The sequence below is a fragment of the Oncorhynchus mykiss genome, chromosome 16 (assembly GCF_013265735.2).
Source record: "Oncorhynchus mykiss isolate Arlee chromosome 16, USDA_OmykA_1.1, whole genome shotgun sequence".
In the NCBI taxonomy this organism is placed as follows: Eukaryota; Metazoa; Chordata; class Actinopteri; order Salmoniformes; family Salmonidae; genus Oncorhynchus; species Oncorhynchus mykiss.
In genome coordinates this window covers 19,574,476-19,595,424 of record NC_048580.1, presented here as the reverse complement: position 1 = coordinate 19,595,424, position 20,949 = coordinate 19,574,476, and the positions used below count along the sequence as shown (strand labels likewise).

At 42.2% G+C, this 20,949-nt stretch overlaps 2 protein-coding genes across 3 annotated transcripts in view; one reads left to right on the top strand and one right to left on the bottom strand.

The window, feature by feature from the left end:
- LOC110491549 (formin-like protein 20) overlaps positions 1-7,059 on the bottom strand; it is a 35,164-nt gene extending 28,105 nt beyond the window's left edge. The window contains exon 1 of the mRNA XM_036946430.1: positions 6,943-7,059. Within this exon, the coding sequence (XP_036802325.1) occupies positions 6,943-7,017 (75 nt within the window). The 5' untranslated portion in view covers positions 7,018-7,059. The remainder of the gene's footprint in view (positions 1-6,942) is intronic.
- LOC110491548 (angiotensin-converting enzyme) overlaps positions 4,529-20,949 on the top strand; it is a 35,805-nt gene continuing 19,384 nt past the window's right edge. The window contains exons 1-11 of one of the 2 annotated variants that reach the window (XM_021565081.2): positions 4,529-4,976; positions 13,736-13,903; positions 14,101-14,188; positions 16,890-17,033; positions 17,199-17,390; positions 18,032-18,129; positions 18,420-18,589; positions 18,674-18,897; positions 20,060-20,204; positions 20,327-20,425; positions 20,651-20,773. In XM_021565081.2, the coding sequence (XP_021420756.2) occupies positions 4,749-4,976; positions 13,736-13,903; positions 14,101-14,188; positions 16,890-17,033; positions 17,199-17,390; positions 18,032-18,129; positions 18,420-18,589; positions 18,674-18,897; positions 20,060-20,204; positions 20,327-20,425; positions 20,651-20,773 (1,679 nt within the window). In that variant the 5' untranslated portion in view covers positions 4,529-4,748. Of the gene's footprint in view, positions 4,977-13,735; positions 13,904-14,100; positions 14,189-16,889; positions 17,034-17,198; positions 17,391-18,031; positions 18,130-18,419; positions 18,590-18,673; positions 18,898-20,059; positions 20,205-20,326; positions 20,426-20,650; positions 20,774-20,949 lie in introns of those variants that run through there. The other variant, XM_036946428.1, reaches the window with a different exon arrangement.

Below are 20,949 nucleotides of genomic sequence, written 5' to 3'. Positions count from 1 at the left end.
TCGTCACCAAACTGTTCCTGGATGGTTGGGAGAAGATGCTCTCGGAGGATGTGTTGGTACCATTCTTTATTCATGGCTGTGTTCTTAGGCAAAATTGGGAGTGAGCCCACTCCCTTGGCTGAGAAGCAACCCCACACATGAATGGTCTCAGGATGCTTTACTGTTGGCATGACACAGGACTGATGGTAGCGCTCACCTTGTCTTCTCCGGACAAGCTTTTTTCCAGATGCCCCAAACAACCGGTAAGGGGATTCATCAGAGAAAATGACTTTACCCCAGTCCTCAGCAGTCCAATCCCTGTAGCTTTTGCAGGATATCAGTCTGTCCCCAATGTTTTTCCTGGAAAGAAGTGGCTTCTTTGCTGCCCTTCTTGACACCAGGCCATCCTCCAAAAGTCTTCGCCTCACTGTGCATGCAGATGTACTCACACCTGCCTGCTGCCATTCCTGAGCAAGCTCTGTACTGGTGGTGCCCGGATCCTGCAGCTGAATCAACTTTAGGAGATGGTCCTGGCGCTTGCTGGACTTTCTTGGGCGACCTAAAGCCTTCTTCACAACAATTGAACCGCTCTCCTTGAAGTTCTTGATGATCCGATAAATGGTTGATTTAGGTTCAATCTTACTGGCAGCAATATCCTTGCCTTTGAAGCCATTTTTGTGCAAAGCAATGATGACAGCACGTGTTTCCTTGGAGGTAACCATGTTTGATAGAGGAAGAACAATGATTCCAAGCACCACCCTCCTTTCGAAGCTTCCAGTCTGTTATTCGAACTCAATCAGCATGACAGAGTGATCTCCAGCCTTGTCCTCATCAACACTCACACCTGTGTTAAGGAGAGAATCACTGACATGATGTCAGCTGGTCCTTTTGTGGCAGGGCTGAAATGCAGTGGAAATGTTTTTTGGGGGATTCAGTTCATTTGCATGGCAAATAGGGACTTTGCATTTAATTGCAATTCATCTGATCACTCTTCATAACATTCTGGAGTATATGCAAATTTCCATCATACAAACTGAGGCAGCAGACTTTGTGAAAATGAATATTTGTGTTATTCTCAAGTTTTGGCCACGACTGTACATTATTTACCTTCAGAGGTGAATGTTGCAAACCAGTTGCAGTGATAAGTGTTTTGTTGTGCACTCTCCTCAAACAATAGCATGGTAGTTTTTCATTGTAATAGCTACTGTAAATTGGACAGTGCAGTTAGAAAGAGGTTTTTATGTAAACTATATATTTCTTAAGGGTGGCTTTAGTGTAGCGTTCATTCTTCCAGTGTGAAGTAATTGGCCAACTAGATTTTCATAGTAGCTTCCCCAAAACTGCTAACAAGTACACTGAACACAAATATAAATGAACATGCAACAATTTCAAAGACTTTACTAAGTTACACTTCATATAAGGAAATCAGTCAATGGAAATAAATGCATTAAGCCCCAATCTATTTTCACATGACTGGGAATACAGATATGCATCTGTTGGTCACAGATACTTTTTTTTTTAAAGGTAGGGGAGTGGATCAGAAAACCAGTCAGTATCTGGTGTGACCACCATTTGCCTCATGCAGCATGACATCTCCTTCTCATAGAGTTCATCAGGCTGTTGATTGTGGCCTGTGAGATGTTGTCCCACTCATCTTCAATGGCTGTGCGAAGTTGCTGAATATTGGTGGGAACTGGAACTGTCATACACGTCGATCCAGAGCAACCCAAACATGCTCTATGGGTGACATGTCCGGTGAGTATGCAAGCCATGGAAGAATTGGGACATGTTCTGCTTCCATGAGCTGTGTACATATCCTTGCGACGTGTGGCCGTGCATTATCATGCTGAAACATGAGGTGATGGCGGTGGATGAACGGCATGACAATGGGCCTCAAGATCTAGTCATGGTATCGCTCTGAATTCAAATTGCCATCGATAAAATGCAATTGTGTTCATTGTCCGTAGCTTATGTCTGCCCATACCACAACCTCACCGCCACTATGGGGCACTCTGTTCACAACGTTGACATAAGCAAACCGGTCGCCCACACAACGCCATACTGCTCGGTACAGTTAAAACCGGGATTCATCCATGAAGAGCACACTTCTCCAGTGTGCCAGTGGCCATCGAAGATGAGCATTTTCCCACTGATGTCGGTTGCGACGCCAAACTGTAGTCAGGTCAAGACCCTGGTGAGGATGACAAGCATGCAGATGAGCATCCTTGAGACAGTTTGTGCAGAAATGATTCAGTTGTGCAAACTCACAGTTTCATCAGCTGTCCAGGTGGCTGGCCTCAGATGATCCCACAGGTGAAGAAGCCGGATGTGGAGGTTCTGGGATAGCGTGGTTAAATTATGTTAGAGGCTACTTATGGTAGACAAACCTTAGAGTGGCCTTATTGTTCCCAGCACAAGTTGCACCTGTGTTTAATCAGCTTCTTGATATGCCACACCTTATCAGGTGGATGGATTATCTTGGCAAAAGAGAAATGCTCACTAACAGTGATGTAAACAAATTTGTGTACAACATTTGAGAGAAATAAGCTTTTTTTTAAAAATTATTATATATATTTTTTTACCCCTTTTTCTCCCCAATTTTGTGGTATCCAATTGTTTTGGTAGCTACCAGCTTGTCTCATCGCTACAACTCACGTACGGGCTCGGGAGAGACGAAGGTTGAAAGTCATGCGTCCTCCAATACACAACCCAACCGTACTGCTTCTTAACACAGTGCGCATCCAACCCGGAAGCCAGCCGCACCAATGTGTCGGAGGAAACACCGTGCACCTGGCAACCTTGGTTAGCTCGCACTGCGCCCGGCCCGCCACAGGAGTCGCTGGTGCACGATGAGACAAGGACATCCCTACCGGCCATGCCCTCCCTAACCCGGAACGACGCTAGGCCAATTGTGCGTCGCCCCACAAAATTAGCTTTTTTGTGTATGGAAAATTATATTTCAACTCATGAAACATGTTACCAACACTTTACATGTTGTATTAATATTTTAGTTCAGTGTATTTCATGCTATTATGTATCCCTGGAAATAATCAGAAAAATCTGAAAACATTGCCCACCGGGTATGGAGTAAATTGAGCATAGGAACAGAGTAAGTTAGCTTGCCTGGCTACCCAGATTCCTTGCTCTGGCCAAACGCTACGCCACGCCCACAGACGTTAGTTCCTTCTCCGTAATAAGTCTGGATCTGAGTATCTCTGGAACATGAACACATTCGGGCCGTCTGATTGGTCCAGAAACCAATGTTTTGGGCCAGAGCGGGAACACACATGGGTAAAAAAATGAATCAACACACATGGCGGTTAAAAAATGAATCATTGGCTTTGATTCTTCTATTGCTTAGAGATGATCCAATTACTGATGACTTTCTTTAAACGCACCTCGTGACCACAAACTAATTCAATTATGGCACTCTCAGACTTCAGTATGGAGCAAATGAAAGAGCAGGGGAAGAATTTACTGGGAGTTATCAGGCTAAAGTTAAGCCACCTTGGGGTAAGTGGGTGAATGTGCTGGTTGGTCAAGGTTGAATTCATGGAATGGGGATGTGGTATGTATGCCTACCTTCAGATATAGAGCCCTCTGTTCATTTTCCATTTCTTGACCAGTTGTCTGGGACAGGGATGTGCCAATTTGTGAGTTCTCAGCATTTGAGGCTACGCAAGATACTGGTTTGCAAGATTCTTGATATGTTCAGCAAGCTCAGACTCCATGTCATCAGATAAGATCTTGTGTGCCTCTGCTACTCTATCATAGCTTCTCTTTCACACAGGCACATTGGCTCTTTTTTGTCAATGTTCCTCTTCAGTGTCATTGTCACATTTTTTCATCCCTTGCTGCTGCTCAAATGGACTTCTTCCTTGGCCGCTCTCAAGAAGCTCAAGGGGGGCTAGATCCCTGCTTGTTTTACTTTTTAAGGGGCATGATTGAGTTCATATCGCAGAAATAAAAAAATACTATAAATAAAACTGACAAAATGTACTCATCATTTGTATGGGGTATGGTGGCCATTGGCTCAACCCCAATGCAAACATTTGGACTATATTTGCCCACACAGCCACAAGGACACACTTTCATCCTAGGTTTATTGTAGCTTATAGAGACCCCCAACTGATGTATAAACAATCTTAAAACAATCTATATACTTTGGTTTAGATACAAGCATCATGAAACCTATTACACATTTTTCCATGTGGTTTCTTCCTTCACAGACTCCATTACATGATGACCTCTTCCTAAATATCACATGAAAACATTGTGTATGGTTTCCTAGAAAGTAGGGGAAGATCTCAATTCCATACTCCTCGCATCCTCTCTCCTTGTCTCCTTCTCAAAACCCATTGGGTGAGAGCACCAGAGGTCCCTTCCCTCTGACCTTCTCCTCCAATGGGCTTTGAGAAGGAGACAAGGCGAGAGCATGCGAGGAGTATGTGATTGAGATTTTCCCAAGGGGTGGCTCAACTAACCCTTTGGCCTAACTTACCCCACTCTCCCCTACTGTTAGTAAAGTAAGTGTGCAGGCAGGCAGTGCTGGAAAGGGGAAGGCTGCAGAAAAGTGTGGGCTGGGTTAGACTGCTAGCCACTTAAAAAGGAGCCGGCTGTGGCGGCTCAACATTTAAGGAACCGACAGAGGCAGTAGGAGAAGAGAAGCAGGAGGGAGACTTGGATGAGAAAAACCCAGGGAAGGTGTTACTCTACTCTCACAGCAACAAGTGTATTTTTAGCCTTCTCTACTTCTCTCTAGGGCCGGAATGGCCAGAATGCTTTGGGGAGCGGTGGTGGTGCTACTGCCACTCTTGGGACTCTGTCAATTTGTCCTGCCGCCCGAGTGGGGGCCAGGGACCTTCCCTGCCACAGAGGCCGGGGCCAAAGACTTTGTCACTGCCTACAATACCGCCGCTGAGCTGGTCATCTACCAAAACCAAGAGGCCAGCTGGACATACCAGACCAACATTACGCCCCACAACGCAGAGAAAAAGGTAGGACCCTTCCCCCACTCAGCACACAGAGGTGTTTGAATGAAATGTTGACAGTTGTTTAATTACTTAGTTGTTGGCCTCTTCAGTCCAAATCTAACCACTATGGACACGTTTTGTTGTGAGTAACTGTGAAAGCTAACTGTGCTTCCTCACTAGTCGCATTACACATGTTGATATTGCTTGGTCACCTCACCAAACATTCATTTTGGTTGAGTAGGTTATACCTATAATCTAAACTAAATCGTTCCTGAACATTTGAAGATAAATAACAGTAGGGGAGAGTGGGGTAAGTTGAGCCATTATTTTTGCATTCAGCATTATTCAGGCAAGGGAAATATTATTTCTAACAAAGATATCTACATATTTTAGGATGTTTGTATCCCTGGAAATAAGCAGAAGTAATGTAAACAGACAGACTTAACATAAACCAGGCACTGTTACCTCATATCCCAGTAATAATGCCTTGCATTACACCTAGGAAGAAAACACTTACCCTATGGCTCAACCCTAGTCAAAAAAATCCTATAGAAAATGCTATCAGATTTATTGGATTATGATTGGAATCCTATAAAATACAATTCTATAGGTTAGAATAGCATAGGAGTCCATTAGGACTGGGTCCAAAATCTGATAGGATTTCTCGGTTGGTCACACTGCAAATGAACTTGCAGCCTTGAATCCCTCCAATATTACGATGGTGTGTGAGAACCTCAGGGAACCATCACCGGTGGGAGTAGGTAAATATATGGAGATTGTGCTCTGGAGACACAGGAGAGAGGCTGTTCTTCAGTTTGGTATTTAACCTTGATTACAGTTGAACATAAATGTGCAGGTTTCTGTGCAATATTTAGCTGTGAGATTGTCCAATAAAGCTGCATTTATCCAATTGTGGTCTGAAATAACAATGAATAGAATACTATGGGTTCTAATAAAGTAGGCAGGGTGACTGAACAGGCTTGCTGCACGGTCACTATGGGAGCTCTTTCTAGAGCGCCTGGTTAAAATTGTGCATGTGAGTGTTTTAACTCTGAATGGTTAAACTAGTGAGACGTGTGTGTGTGTGTGTGTGTGTGTACACAATCCGCCTAAATTGAAATGTTGATTTATTTGGACTGTACGTGTTACAGAACCTCATGTTTTGACCACATCCTTTTTTACCTCTGGTCAGTGATGTTAAGTATGTACGTTTATAGTGATCACAATGACATAAAATCGATTGCTTAAAACGGATCAATATCATTTTTTTTACCTTTTGATTTTGGTCATACGGCGTTGGAGAATGCTGGTTGTCTTCGGCATGTTGTCGTCTAACGAGTGATACTCAATATTTCCAGTTCCATGTGGTTTTTGAATTGTTAGTTTCAACAGCGCATACAACTTGATTTCCCCCCCCCCTAATCAATATAAGTGGTGCATATGCATATTAAGGTGCTCGTAAAAATAAATATGATTACTATTGTGGCACGTGTATGTAGTACATTTTATGTTTAGGTTTTCAAGATATCACAAACGGATTATTGATTCAGACACTTCACAACGGTATTTTGACACTGGGCTATTTATCAAAAGTTATTGTCAATGGGAAGCAGCAACAGTATCATTTAACTTACAGTATGTTTTAGAAATAGAACTTTCAACATTCATTTCCAATAGCGTTCTACTTAGTTAAAAAAAAAAACTTCTAAACTGCTGTATGAGTCCAAAAACGTGATTTTGATGAGCTACCAGAAATCATGAAAACGGGGTTGACTTGCCTATAAAAGGCACATCTACTTTATTTAGCAATAACAAACCAGAAAACATTTATCTGAGATAACAATCCAGTGACTCAAAAAAGACACACATGGCTACAACTAGTCTAATGACAGGCACAATGTGGCGAACAGTTGTTTCTTAGTTCGCATACAATGATGAAAATATGACTAAAACATTGACAACTTCGTCAGGAAACAAATGATGTACTCACAGTTCTTGCATTCACACACAGTAAAGGATAAAACAGATAGTATAATAATGCTAGCAAACCAGAGATTCTCTGCATTACCACAGGTGGCAAACTGAATGTGGGAGTAAGGCTAATTAACACCGTTAGCTGTGACGTCAGTCACTCTTAAAGGGACAGGCTTTCTTACAAGTGAATAAAATAGAAAGGAATATAACTTTTTTTTAAAGTTGTATTATTAACCCATCCACCACTGGATGGGTTAAACTATTTCCAGTGGCTGGAGAGTATAAATGCTCAGGTGTAGGCCTTTGAGAGATTGAATTAAAAATGTCCGCCTGTCTCTGCTGTGAGTCCTAGGGCTAGTCAGACTGATCGATTGTCAGTCTTTATCTTCTTTTGACTAGTTTCTATCTGTTTCATTACTTTACTTGGAGCCTGGTCCAGCATCTTGTTGGATGAGTTGAACCTTTTGTAAATACCTGCACTTGCTCCAAGAGCTTTAAAGGGATAGTTCACCCAAATTACATATTGGCTTCCTTACTCTGTAAGCAGTCTATGGACAAGGAATGACCGAAAACCATGATTTGGTCTAGTTTCCCTGGCATTGCTTCCATTGCTTGTCAGTCTTTATCTTCTTTTGACTAGTTTCTATCCGTTTCATTACTTTACTTTGAGCCTGGTCCAGCATCTTGTTGGATGAGTTGAACCTTTTGTAAATACCTGCACTTGCTCCAAGAGCTTTAAAGGGATAGTTCACCCAAATTACATATTGGCTTCCTTACTCTGTAAGCAGTCTATGGACAAGGAATGACCGAAAACCATGATTTGGTCTAGTTTCCCTGGCATTGCTTCCAAATGTTAATGTTTTAGCATTTGTGGGCCAAATCCCATTCAAGTAATCAGACTGATATTTACATTTTTCGTGCATCATGTCCAAATCATCCCGAAATGATCTCCTTTGTATTGTGAAGCTTACCAATGTCACTTATAGATTATTTGAACATTATGCGCAAAAAAATCCTAATATCAGTCCCATGGCTTGAATCCCTTTAAAATAAAAACCATGTATTGGATATTCTACTTCCTGCCTCTCCTTGCTAACCAACACCAGCCAGACAGCCTGAACCATTCAGGGCAAGTAAGGGGCCTACCATTCACCCTTACAGTAACACTTTATGAATGCCTACATAAGGGAGGATTCAGTAAAGGCTTTGTGAATGTTGTATAGCTGGTTAAAAAAAAAGGCTTTATGGGGAACTGTAAAGTGTTACCGAGTTGTGTTTGCCAGGGCCGGACTGGTTCCTTGTATGACAACAGCACCCATAGAGGGATGTTTGTTGGGTTGAGCCCCGCACGGCTTTTTCAACCAACCCTATTCATCCTCATCCAAAATTATATGCGCAGTTCCTCCCATTTCTGCCAACTCGGCTTGTGTGTTTTCTGAAATCATCAAAATGACCCAAACACATGTGGTTCGAGCGTCTCCGAGTCTTGAATGAAGCCCGATGGTGGTGTGTGTGTGTGTGTGTGTGGAGAGGGGAGAATTGGCCAAGTTATTTTTATTAAGTTCAGAAGCCTGCTTATTTTCCAAGCATTGTACAAAATGCAATTTCACAGGTTGATGCACTTGACATTTTATAACATGGATTTCCTAAGATAAACAATAAAAGACTGTAGTGCGGTTTAAATGGGACTTTTCAGAGTGGAGTAATGAGACATTTGCATGCTACTGCCACCAGCTTATCTTTTACTGCTCCTCCCGTCTCACCATATGATAGCAGGAGAACATTTGCATAATTGTATGGGCTGGTTATGTTTGCTGGAGACTGAAAAATGAGAAAGTAGAGCCACCCAGGCATTTGGAGGGATCAATGAAACTGCAGAGGTGTGAGGCAGTATTCTGTAGCGCTGAGAGATAAAAGCACACACACAACACCAGGCATTGAGTGTCTATGCCTCAAAGTTATTCTCCCTAGCCAGACGGCTGTCTCAACAGGGTTTTCCTCCACTAGCCAGGCTTAGAATGGAACGATGGCTCCACCCCATGTTGGCCACAACAGGTGTAACCTCTCCGGAACCCAGCCCGTGTCACCGGTGTCAACTTACACAATGCCTGCTGCTTTCCTCTATCCAACAGTGAGCCGAGGATGTGAGGTGAAAGAAAAGCAAGCTCTGGTCTGACTGGTAGGTTGCCAGTTATGAGCGCTATTATTCCTTACACATCAAAGATGGGATCAAAGGGGATCAGGGGCTTTGCGTTCTATAAGATCTGGCAGGCAGAGGGGAGCCTGCCAGGTCTCTCTCCGAGTCTCCTCCCCACAGGCCCCGACACTGAATTGGCATGACCGTCACATTGACTGGCGGGGGATGTACTGAAGAGTTAACCCCAACATTCCATTCAACTTGGGCTGGGATTACCACGTCACTGAGTTCATCTTTGTCTCAGTCCTTGTCTCAGACATGAGCTTTGTCCTAGTGGATTAGGCTGATGTGCAGAATCTGAGGCGAAATGTACTCTTGTACCATTCCATAGTAAAGCATGTTAGGTAGTTGAATTTGGGTAGATATCCCTCCCAACCCCACCCCCCCGCATCTCTATGTAGGGACGCACGCATGCACACACACCTATGATAACCTCGCAGTCTCAGAACACATTATTCAATCTCAGTGCAAATTAGCACATGCCGAGGAGAGCAAAGGATCAAACGGGGGATATATTAAGCCTCCGGACAAATCTCAATTAGGCTCTGAAAACGAAACTCTCAAAGAGCACCGCTGGTTTTGGGCAACCATCAGTTACTTTGAAACGCTGATGGAATATCAACTACCCAAAAAGTACATGAAGCGTGTGCACCCACGGCTGTCGACGCAGGTCCAAATCCATGGTGTTGTGACGTCCTCACAACCTCTTGGCTGCTACACCATCTGTATCAAGGACTGATTTCACCTATCGGCCAATTCTTACACTTTGCACTTAAAAGTAAATCTCGGCTATGTTAAAAATACACTGAATACAAACTATTATATTTACATAGTGATTCAGGAGTAACATTTAAAAAAGAATATGGCCCACCATCATTAGACAAGTATACTAAAACTCAAATTGTTGAAATAAGTCAATGTGAGAATAGTCAGATTAACTGATAATTTAAATAGCAGTGCAGATGGCATTCTTTTGTTAAGTGCAAATATTTATTATAGGTAGGACTTTGTGGCGCAGCAGAAAGATCAGCAAACCCTAAATCATATTGGGTTACATAGTCAGTACTAAGTGATTATTTCAAATGTAATCATATTGTCATTGATTCAATATCTTTACACTATTTTAGCTGAACAGCGTAGTACCTTACAACCCTGATACCATTTTTACTTTACTTATAATGGTTTGGGACACCCGGGACAATCAGAAGAGCTTTGAGACAATAACACAACGTAACAAGACTGTCCTAAAAACATCCTAAGGGATGTCCAAGGGACACACAAGGAACTAGACAAAACCTCCAGAGAACCATGATACAATGTCTCAAGAACGTCCTAAAAACGTCTTCGGGGATGTCCCCAAGACAAAAAGGGAACTAGAAAAAAGGTCCCCCAGAGAACGTTCCCAACTTCACGCGACGTCCTAAGGACAGTAAAATGTAAACTTCCTGAGAATGTCCTACAAAAAGGTCCTGACGTCCTGGGAACTTACAGGGAACTAGACAAAAATCCCTTTCATAATATTTCCTTGGAACCCGTATGCAATGTTCTTAAAACGTTCTCAGAATGTCAGAGGGATAACGTAGTGCCAAAACCGTTAAGGTACCTGGTGGAAATGTCGCCGACTTGGCCTCAGGACATCCCCTGTTTGCTGAATACACTATTAGAGGCAAACTTTCATAAGCGAGTGAACACATTCAACGGCCTTGAGAGAGGAGGGCAGTCAACAGCTTTTCACCTTATCTTTATTATCCTATAGAAAAAATAGAAATATACAGTGGGGCAAACAAGTGTTTAGTCAGCCACCAATTGTGCAAGTTCTTCCACGTAAAAAGATGAGCGGCTTGTAATTTTCATCATAGGTACACTTCAACTATGACAGACAAAATGAGAAAAAAAATCCAGAAAATCACATTGTAGGATTTTTTATGAATTTATTTGCAAATTATGGTGGAAAATAAGTATTTGGTCAATAACACAAGTTTATCTCAATACTTTGTTATATACCCTTTGTTGGCAATGACAGAGGTCAAATGTTTTCTGTATGTCTTCACAAGGTTTTCACACACTTGCTGGTATTTTGGCCCATTCCTCCATGCAGATCTCCCCTAGAGCAGTGATGTTTTGGGGCTGTTGCTGGGCAACACGGACTTTCAACTCCCTCCAAAGATGTTCTATGGGGTTGAGATCCGGAGACTGGCTAGGCCACTCCAGGACCCTGAAATGATTCTTACGAAGCCAGGCCTTACGAGGCGGTGTGTTTGGGATCATTGTCATGCTGAAAGACCCAGCCACGTTTCATCTTCAATGCTCTTGCTGATGGAAGGAGGTTTTCACTTAATCTCACGATACATGGCCCCATTCATTCTTTCCTTTACACAGATCAGTCGTCCTGGTCCCTTTGCAGAAAAACAGCCCCAAAGCATGATGTTTCCACCTCCATGCTTCACAGTAGGTATGGTGTTCTTTGGATGCAACTCAGCATTCTTTGTCCTCCAAAAACGACGAGTTGCGTTTTTACAAAAAGGTCTATTTTGGTTTCTTCTGACCATATGACATTCTCCCAATCTTCTTCTGGATCATCCAAATACTCTCTAGCAAACTTCAGACGGGCCTGGACATGTACTGTCTTAAGCAGGGGGACACGTCTGGCACTGCAGGATTTGAGTCCCTGGCGGCGTAGTGTGTTACTGATGGTAGGCTTTGTTACTTTGGTCCCAGCTCTCTGCAGGTCATTCACTAGGTCCCCCCCGTGTTGTTCTGGCATTTTTGCTCACCGTTCTTGTGATCATTTTGACCCCACGGGGTGAGATCTTGCGTGGAGCCCCAGATCGAGGGAGATTATCAGTGGTCTTGTATGTCTTCCATTTCCTAATAATTGCTCCCACAGTTGATTTCTTCAAACCAAGCTGCTTACCTATTGCAGATTCAGTCTTCCCAGCCTGGTGCAGGTCTACAATTGTGTTTCTGGTGTCCTTTGACAGCTCTTTGGTCTTGGCCATAGTGGAGTTTGGAGTGTGACTGAGGTTGTGGACAGGTGTCTTTTATACTGATAACAAGTTCAAACAGGTGCTATTAATACAGGTAACGAGTGGAGGACAGAGGAGCCTCTTAAATAAGTTGTTACAGGTCTGTGAGAGCCAGAAATCTTGCTTGTTTGTAGGTGACCAAATACTTATTTTTCACCATAATTTGCAAATAAATTCATTAAAAATCCTACAATGTGATTTTCTGGATTTTTCTTTTCTCATTTTGTCTGTCATAGTTGAAGTGTACCTATGATGAAAATTGCAGGCCTCTCATCTTTTTAAGTGAGAGAACTTGCACAATTGGTGGCTGACTAAATACTTTTTTGCCCCACTGTAGTTGGGTGTGGGACAGCAAAACCGAGGTTAATAGAGGGGGGGAGAGAGAGAGGGGAAAATAGGGAGGAGAAAGGTCAGAGTTAAGGCCTCAACACTGTTACCAGTTTTCCGTTCAGCCCATTGTTAATCAGTGGTGTTAGATACACATCAGATAAGCTGGAACTCAATGAAAACATCACAGTAACAGAAGCTACTTTCCTGACAGGATGTCTATGTCCTGGGCTGTGACTGCAGACAGCCCCAGTGTAGTCAGTGTCCTGAAAGTGGCTCTTTGCTCTGTGGTTAAGAACACAACTACAGGACCTGCTTCAACCCTTAACACAGTGGATGTAGACAGATTCCCTGTAGGAAAACAAAGTGAGAAAGGCAATGGGTGATTTGTTTTTAATAGCACAAAAAAAACAAGGGTACCCAAATGGGTTAAATTAACAATGCATTAAGAGCACCCAAAGTACACAAAGGCAAGTTACCTAAGGTCTGTCTACTCAGTTTAGGAACAAACAGGAGGGAAAGGAGTGGCTTTGTTTTCCCCAAATGTGATAATCGAGTATTCAGAAACCCCAAACTACTGTAGCTGGTGGCATATTCACAGTAAGGGAAACATTGTAATGCATGTGTGACTGTGTGCACTAGGTTAGCAACACCCTGGCGAGAAGTTCACTATACTGTAAAAACATCCTAAACTGATAATAAAAACAACCCTATTTAATATGTTTGTGACAGTCTAGTTTTTGTCAGTATTGGTAAAAATCTTTTTTTTGTTTTGATCTGGCGGTCAGGGTTCTCTAGCTTTGTTCTCCCACTCAACCCCTGTGCTTTAACTGTTACCAGAATGAGGGCCTTCTGGCCCCACAGCTAATTGCCATCATCCACATTAACATTCAATATGCTGTGGGCCTTTGCCTGTGATTGGTGCAATCAGTCTAACAACAGTAGACCAGAAGTAGGGAATAAGAAAAAATACAGTAGGAAAATGATTGTGTGATTGGCCATTGTATAAAAAGGGCAACTACAGTTAATGGGTTCCTTGAGTCTGGCAAGTCGTTTTGGTAGGGTTATTAATCGTTTTCTGAACAAAACATATCAATGTCCCAAATGATTGGATGTCAATGGTACCTGTGTGTACTATTTTCACCTTGGACTGTGACTACTAGTTACGTGTGCTACTTTGTCCAAAATACGGGATGCTGTGAAGCGAGGGCTGTTTGGCAGCTAGATTATATAACCTGATCACCGGTCTGTGTCTACAGGTGGAATCTGATGGGATGAAGCAGGCCTTCACAGAAGCCTGGGGGAAGAAGGCCAAAGAGAACTTCTCTCCTACTGTGTTGGCCACCTTCAACACTACTCTGCAGAGGCGTCTCAAGAAGATCAACATCCTGGGAGCGGCTAACCTACCTGCAGGAGAAAGAAATGAGGTCAGTCTCCTATTGTCTACATCTTATCAGATGAGTCAGACTCAGATGTGGTGTATAATGTGATACTGAAATGTCAGACTCTGTAGCAGATGTTATAAAACATAATACGTTTATTTCAGCTGTTGAAGGACGGCGTCAGCAAGGTCTGAATGAAGTCAGAGTAATTGAGTCTTTTCACAATCTCCTTATTTCCCCAGTACAACGTCATACTAAGCAAGATGTCTGAAATATACTCTACCGCCAAAGTGTGTCCAAAGACTAATGAATGCTGGTCTATTGAGCCAGGTGAGTGGCTGTCTTCATGTAATTACAGATAAAGACATGCTCTGGTACTTTGGCGACTAAGGAACCTCCCGCTTTGGGCTGAATGTGTCCATGTGTAGTTCTTACATGCATAATCTATGAGCAGAATTACTGTCTTACCTCAATTAGCAATGACTTGCATGAGACAAGGTGTCATTATAGAACAGACAGACACCGAGCGACAGAGACGGACTATACTTTTGGCTAGTGAGTGCTGCTTTCAGAACTACAAAAGTACCAGAGAATCTCTAAGACAAAAAGTAAAACATTTTTGTTTTTAAAGTAGGGAAACGTAAAAACAAAGAGGGGTATAGTTGTCCAAAAAAAGAGAGACAAGAGAAGCGGTAAATATTATATCAAGTTAGAAAAAGCAACAGGATGAGGGCAATTACTTTGAAGAGGTCTCTGGGGGAAGTGGTTCAATTTCAGCTCTTTCGGAACGTTGAAACGTCCTGCTACTGGTCATCAGACTACAGTGCAGAGCACGTCGACTTCATCAGTCATTCCCAATTATCTACGTGTTGGTTTAAACCCTGGCCTGTGCTTTGTGTGCTGTGCCCACCCAAAAAATAATTGTGAACTATCATGATTGCCAAAAGACAGATGTGTGAGAAGATTGTGTGAGAGCCATTTCCAATGCAACATTCAGTAATGCAAACCAAACAATGCACTTACTGTAAGTCATTTACCAATGTTATACAGTGTAGTGGACGTAAATCAAACGTCAACAAAAACGCTCTTACAGGCCTGCTACACTGTGTACATTTTGACGCCCTAATATACATTTCAAACCAGTTCATGGAAACGGTTTCTGCTAATGTGTTTACACTCCAAAATGAGAGTCCACTTCCACCCCAGATTATTCCTCATTTCACAATCTACTAAAGTAAACATTGGGTGGTCCTGGGTTACTAAAGAATCTGACCGGTGTTGAAAAACAACACTTTGGGTTGTATTATAATAACAAACAGGGACCCCAGCCATTGGATCATTGCTTTTCCCCCCCACCAACCTCATTTTGTTCAGTGGCCTTCAACTTTCCTCACCTTCACTTCCTATGCTCAGCCTGTAAAATAGAGTGCCTTGACTTCTTCCACATTTTGTGCTACAAAGTGGGATGAAAATTGAAATCTACAGTACACAAAATATTTAAATGTCAAAGTGGAAGAAAACATCTAACATTTATAAAAAGTAAAACACTATGATTAGATACGTATTCATCCCCTGAGACGATGCATGTTAGAAACACCTTTTGGGTAAGTCACTAAGAGCTTTGCACACCTGGATTGTACAATATTTGCCCATTTATTCATTTTACAATTCTTCAAGCTCTGTCAAGTTTGTTGTTGATCATTACTAGAAAGACATTTAAGCCTTGCCATAGATTTAAGACGATTTCAAGTCAAAACTGTAACTTGGCCACTCAAACATTCAATGTCGTCTTGGTAAGCAACTTCAGTGTAGATTTGGCCTTGAGATTTTAGATTATTGTCCTGCTGAAAGGTGAATTTGTTTCCCAGTGTCAAAGCAGACTGAACCAGGTTTTCCTCTAGGATTTAGTCTGTGCTTATCTGCATTCTGTTTATTTTGATCCTAAGGACAAGCATACCCATAACATGATGCAGCCACCACCATGCTTGAAAATATGAAAAGTGGTACTCAGTGATTTGCCCCTAACATAACACTTTGAAATCAGGACATAAAGTTCATTTCTTTGCCACATTACTTAAGTGCCTTGTTGCAAAACAGATGCATGTTATGGAATATTTCATATTCTATACAGGCTTCCTTCTTTCCACTTTGTCATTTAGGTTAGTATTGTGGAGTCTTTACAATGTCGTTGATCCATCCTCCGTTCTCATATCAGAATCATTAAACTCTAACTGTTTTAAAATCACCATTGGCCTCATGGTGAAATCCCTGAGCAGTTTCCTTCCTCTCTGGCAACTGAGTTAGGAAGGATGCCTGTATCTTTGTAGTGACTGGGTGTATTGATACACAATCCAAAACCTACTTAATATCTTCACAATGCTCAAAGGGATATTCAATGTCTACTTTGTAAAATATATATTTTTTTATACATCTACCAATCGGTGCCCTTCTTTGGAAGGCATTAAACATCCCTGGTCGATTGAGAGACCTTACAATTATCTGTATGTGTGGGGTACAGAGATGGGGTAGTCATTCAAAAAAGTATGTTAACCACTATTATTGAACACAGAGTGAGTCCATGCAACTTTTTATGTGAATTGTTAAGCACATTTTTACTCCTGAACAAAGGGGTTGAATACTTCCACATTGACATTATGGGGTTGTGTGTGTAAAATGTAGATCAGTCACACAAAATCTCAATTGAATCCATTTTAAACTTCAGGCTGTAACACAACAGAATGTGCAAAAAGTGTGTGAATACTTTCTGAAGGCATATGTGTTGTTTTTTGGCCACTCTGCCGCTGTTGCGTCATCATAACTCAAAGCTAATCTCTTAGAAGATGTATCTGTAACCCACCTGTCGCACGGAGAGGAGATCAGGAAGTCATTTGAACACTTAAATGCCTCATTGTTTTAGGAAAGTTACAACTGTTCTCTCTTCGTTGGCAACATTTGGAAAAACAGGTGTCCCCTATGTGCTCTAGGAGTTTCTGTATTCTGTAACTGAGGGTGTCTGACTTTGGCTCCGCAGAGCTGACAGAGACCATGGCCAACTCACGGAGCTACAAGACACTGCTGTATGCTTGGGAGGGTTGGCACAATGCATCGGGTGTGCCACTCAGGGCAGAGTATACAAAGTTTGTGGAGCTTAGCAACAAGGCCTATAAAGCTGACGGTAAGAATGTCACGTTCACCTTACATATGTGTATCACTGTGAATGTCACCATTTCTAACATACAATATTTCACAGGTATTGTAAGTTATGGCCATAGCTGTAGTGAAAGGAGTGGACGAGGTGAAATGTCATTGTTGATCAATATTATGGTTATGTCCTCTATAGGTTTTGATGACACGGGAGCATACTGGCGTTCGTGGTACAAGTCAAAGACTTTTGCGAATGACCTGGAGGCTATTTACAAACAGGTGCAGCCGCTCTACCAGAATCTTCACGCCTTTGTGCGCCGCAAGCTCTACGACCATTACGGACCGAAATACATCAATCTTAAAGGACCTATCCCTGCTCACCTGCTGGGTGAGTTTACCTTTACAAGTCTGTGTTTACTTATAGCCAATGCACAATGTCCAGTCACTGATTTATCAGCCATTTTTCAAACTAACTCAGTCCATCGTAGCTTAGCTTCAGCTAGGGCCCTGAGTTTTTCATTATTACTTGACCCCTGATCTGGGCCCTATAATAGACGTCACTGTCAGCCACTCAGTAGGTTAGAACGGGCTCCGATGTTTCCTGATCAAGTGACTGTCAGGAAAGCAGGTTCGCATTTATTGTCATGAATCTTGCCCTGGAGGCAGCTCTGCAGAGTGGTCACTAGCTGGCACAGCCACAAAGTCATAAAATCAGATTTTAAACCAAACCTTAATCACACTGCTAGTGCTAACTCTAACCTAAAAGGAAGACCAAAAAGCAATTTTTTTTATGAATTTTTACAATATCGACCATTTTTACTTTGCAGCAAGCCCATCAATCGGAAATCTCTCAGTTCTGCCTCCAGTGGCAAGATTCATGACAATAAACATAAACGTGCGCCAGGAACCCCCGGCTGCTAGCTATAATGCAATAGCGAGATTTGCTCAGTGTCTGTGACTAGGAAGGCTCAACCAGTAGATTTATCAAGCCTCTGGCTAATGCTAAGTGCCTGGGCTTCATTTCCTCAGGAAACATGTGGTCGCAAACCTGGAACAACATCTATGGCATGATGATCCCCTTCCCCGGCAAACCCAATGTGGACGTGACCGATGAAATGGTGGCCAAAGTAAGCTGGTGAAATGAGATTTTATTACTGTAGATCCGTTTACATGTAGAACTGTGAGAAATTGTGAGTTGAAAGTTAAGGAATTACATTACTGTATATCAAAAAACTACATCCAAAAACTCAGTGTTTGTTAAAAATAAAAGCCCAAAGTTATCTAGCCTAGTTGAACTCCCTTTTCCCAAATTATTCCTAATCACTTTAACTCAGGTAAAAGTCAAAGTTCGTCCATTGGAGGTCTGTTAACATTAGCTTGGCCGTATATACCTGAAATACAACGATTTTCCTCATAGAACTGGAATGTTACTCACATGTTCCGGGTGGCTGAGGAGTTCTTCACCTCCCTCGGCCTCATCAAAATGCCCCAAGAGTTCTGGGACAAGTCTATGTTTGAGAAACCAGAAGGTCGCGAGGTGGTGTGTCATGCATCTGCCTGGGACTTCTACAATAGAAAGGACTTCAGGTGAGCAAGTGGAAATGAACTCAAAGAGAGGGGATGCGAAAGAAGGTTCCGGTGTCTTCATATGTGATGTCTCCTCACATTCAGGATCAAACAGTGCACCACAGTCAACATGCAGCAGCTTTTCACAGTGCACCACGAGATGGGCCATGTTGAATATTACCTGCAGTACAAAGAACAACCTATAAACTTCCGCCGCGGTGCTAACCCGGGCTTCCACGAGGCCATTGGTGATGTCATGTCCCTCTCTGTGTCCACACCTAAGCATCTGGCCAGCATCGGCCTATTGTCTAACGCGACCAATGACAACGGTATGCTCCAATTGATTTGCTACCTTGTTTTGAAGTGTATATACAATTCATAAAATAATTTCCTTTTGTGGTTAGTAGGTAGTGTGTTTCTAAGTGAGTACATTTGTCACAGAAATTCTAATTTAATAATGAGGAGAGACCAGGGTAATCACCTATCGGGATATTACTTTATTCAAAACGTATTAATAAGAAGCAGGTCACACCACACACACACACACACACACACAAGTGAATGGAGTGAATGCTCTGCAATAATGAGGCTGGTCGACCCAGCGCTCTTGAGCCTGACCTTACAGAGGAATCCTGGTTCTTATACACCCAGATTAGCTGCAGGGAGCTAGAGTGGAGACCATAAAGACGCAGCATTAGTAGAACAGAAATGTCTTATCTGTTAACTATTCATATCACACAAATCAGGTAAATATGTAATTTCTCTCTCACATTAGGAGTGTAAGAAAGTTCATAAGTAAGTAGCCTAAGTAAGTTATTATGTAACTGAATAAGTTACTTACTTACTTACATGCTGACCGCACCGCTCGTGTTGCAAAATAAATGTACACATACATGTTATTCAATCATTGCACCCACACTCCTAGCGAGCGTCTGCATGGTCAGGCGGTAAAATAGAAATTGGTTCTATTTGTGACGCTCAATGCGCTGCAAGTCCGGCCTCTCCCATCTCCTCATTGGTTTTTAGGAGCACATACCCACGTGGGTGATTGGTTTTAGTAATGTTGTGAAGTTGGTTGCCAACCGCCACAAAGTCCAAAGAAAGAAAGCCTGAAGGAAGGAGAGAACAGTAAACTGAATTAGTTTCTTATCTGTGGATTAATTGTCGGAGTAAAAACTGTCAACCTTGTGCATTTCAAGTAAAATAACAACCCAATGTTTATATACCGGGACAAATTAGCTAGCAACAGCAAGCTAGCTAGCTAAATTGCCATAAATGTTTAATGGTTTTTGACCTGTCCCCAAATTAATATAATTGGTTCAGAGTTTGTTTTGATATTTCAACCTGAGTGTCCTGAATGCTTCTGGTGTGGGTGAACAAAATCAAAGTGTCAGCGTGTCCAGTTGTCAGCGTGTTAGTGACTAAGGTGCTTAGTTACTTATTATTGTGGTTATTCTTTTGTGTGTGATTTAATTGGCTTGTTTATTGTAGAGAGTGACATCAACTACCTGCTGAAGATGGCTCTGGACAAGATGGCCTTCCTTCCCTTTGGCTATCTCATTGACCAGTGGAGATGGAGTGTGTTTAGTGGGCGCACCCCCCCAGAGCGATACAACGCAGACTGGTGGCACCTCAGGTGAGTGGCACAAAAATATTTAACATGAGGGAAATTGTTAATATCCAAAATAAGTTTCATTATATAAAATGCACTGTTTCAGAAAACACTGTCAATTTGCCTTCCCTTGTTCACTTTTCAAGGACAAAATACCAGGGTATATGTCCGCCCACCAAACGCACAGAGGAGCACATGGACGCTGGAGCCAAATATCACATTCCAGGAAACACCCCATACATCAGGTGGAATTCTCTTTCAAACCATCTCACTTCTTTTCCTCAGATCCATATACAGCAGTATTATAATGGACGATGGATAGTCATTTCTAAAAAAAAACACTAAGAATAAAGGCCACTGAGGGAATATTAATATTTCAAATACACATCAATATAAAATCGATCCTCAAACACCATCAAAATCAATTTGACAACATCTTTGATTAACTGTGTCGTTTTTCTCTCCTGCAGGTACTTTGTGAGCTTCATTCTGCAGTTCCAGTTCCACAAGAAGCTGTGTCAGGCAGCCCATCAGACAGGACTCCTGCACACATGTGACATCTACCAGTCCAAGGAGGCTGGAAAAATTTTAGAGTATGTACACTGTTAGTCACCTACACTATGGCGTTACCTGATCAAGTGAGATGAGACACAAAAGATGGCCTTTGAATCTCTTAATGACCCTAAGAAACAAGTTGATCATTTTTCACATTTTAGACTAATTTGAACTGTGGTATTTTCCCCCTACCTGAATCAACCATCAAGCATTG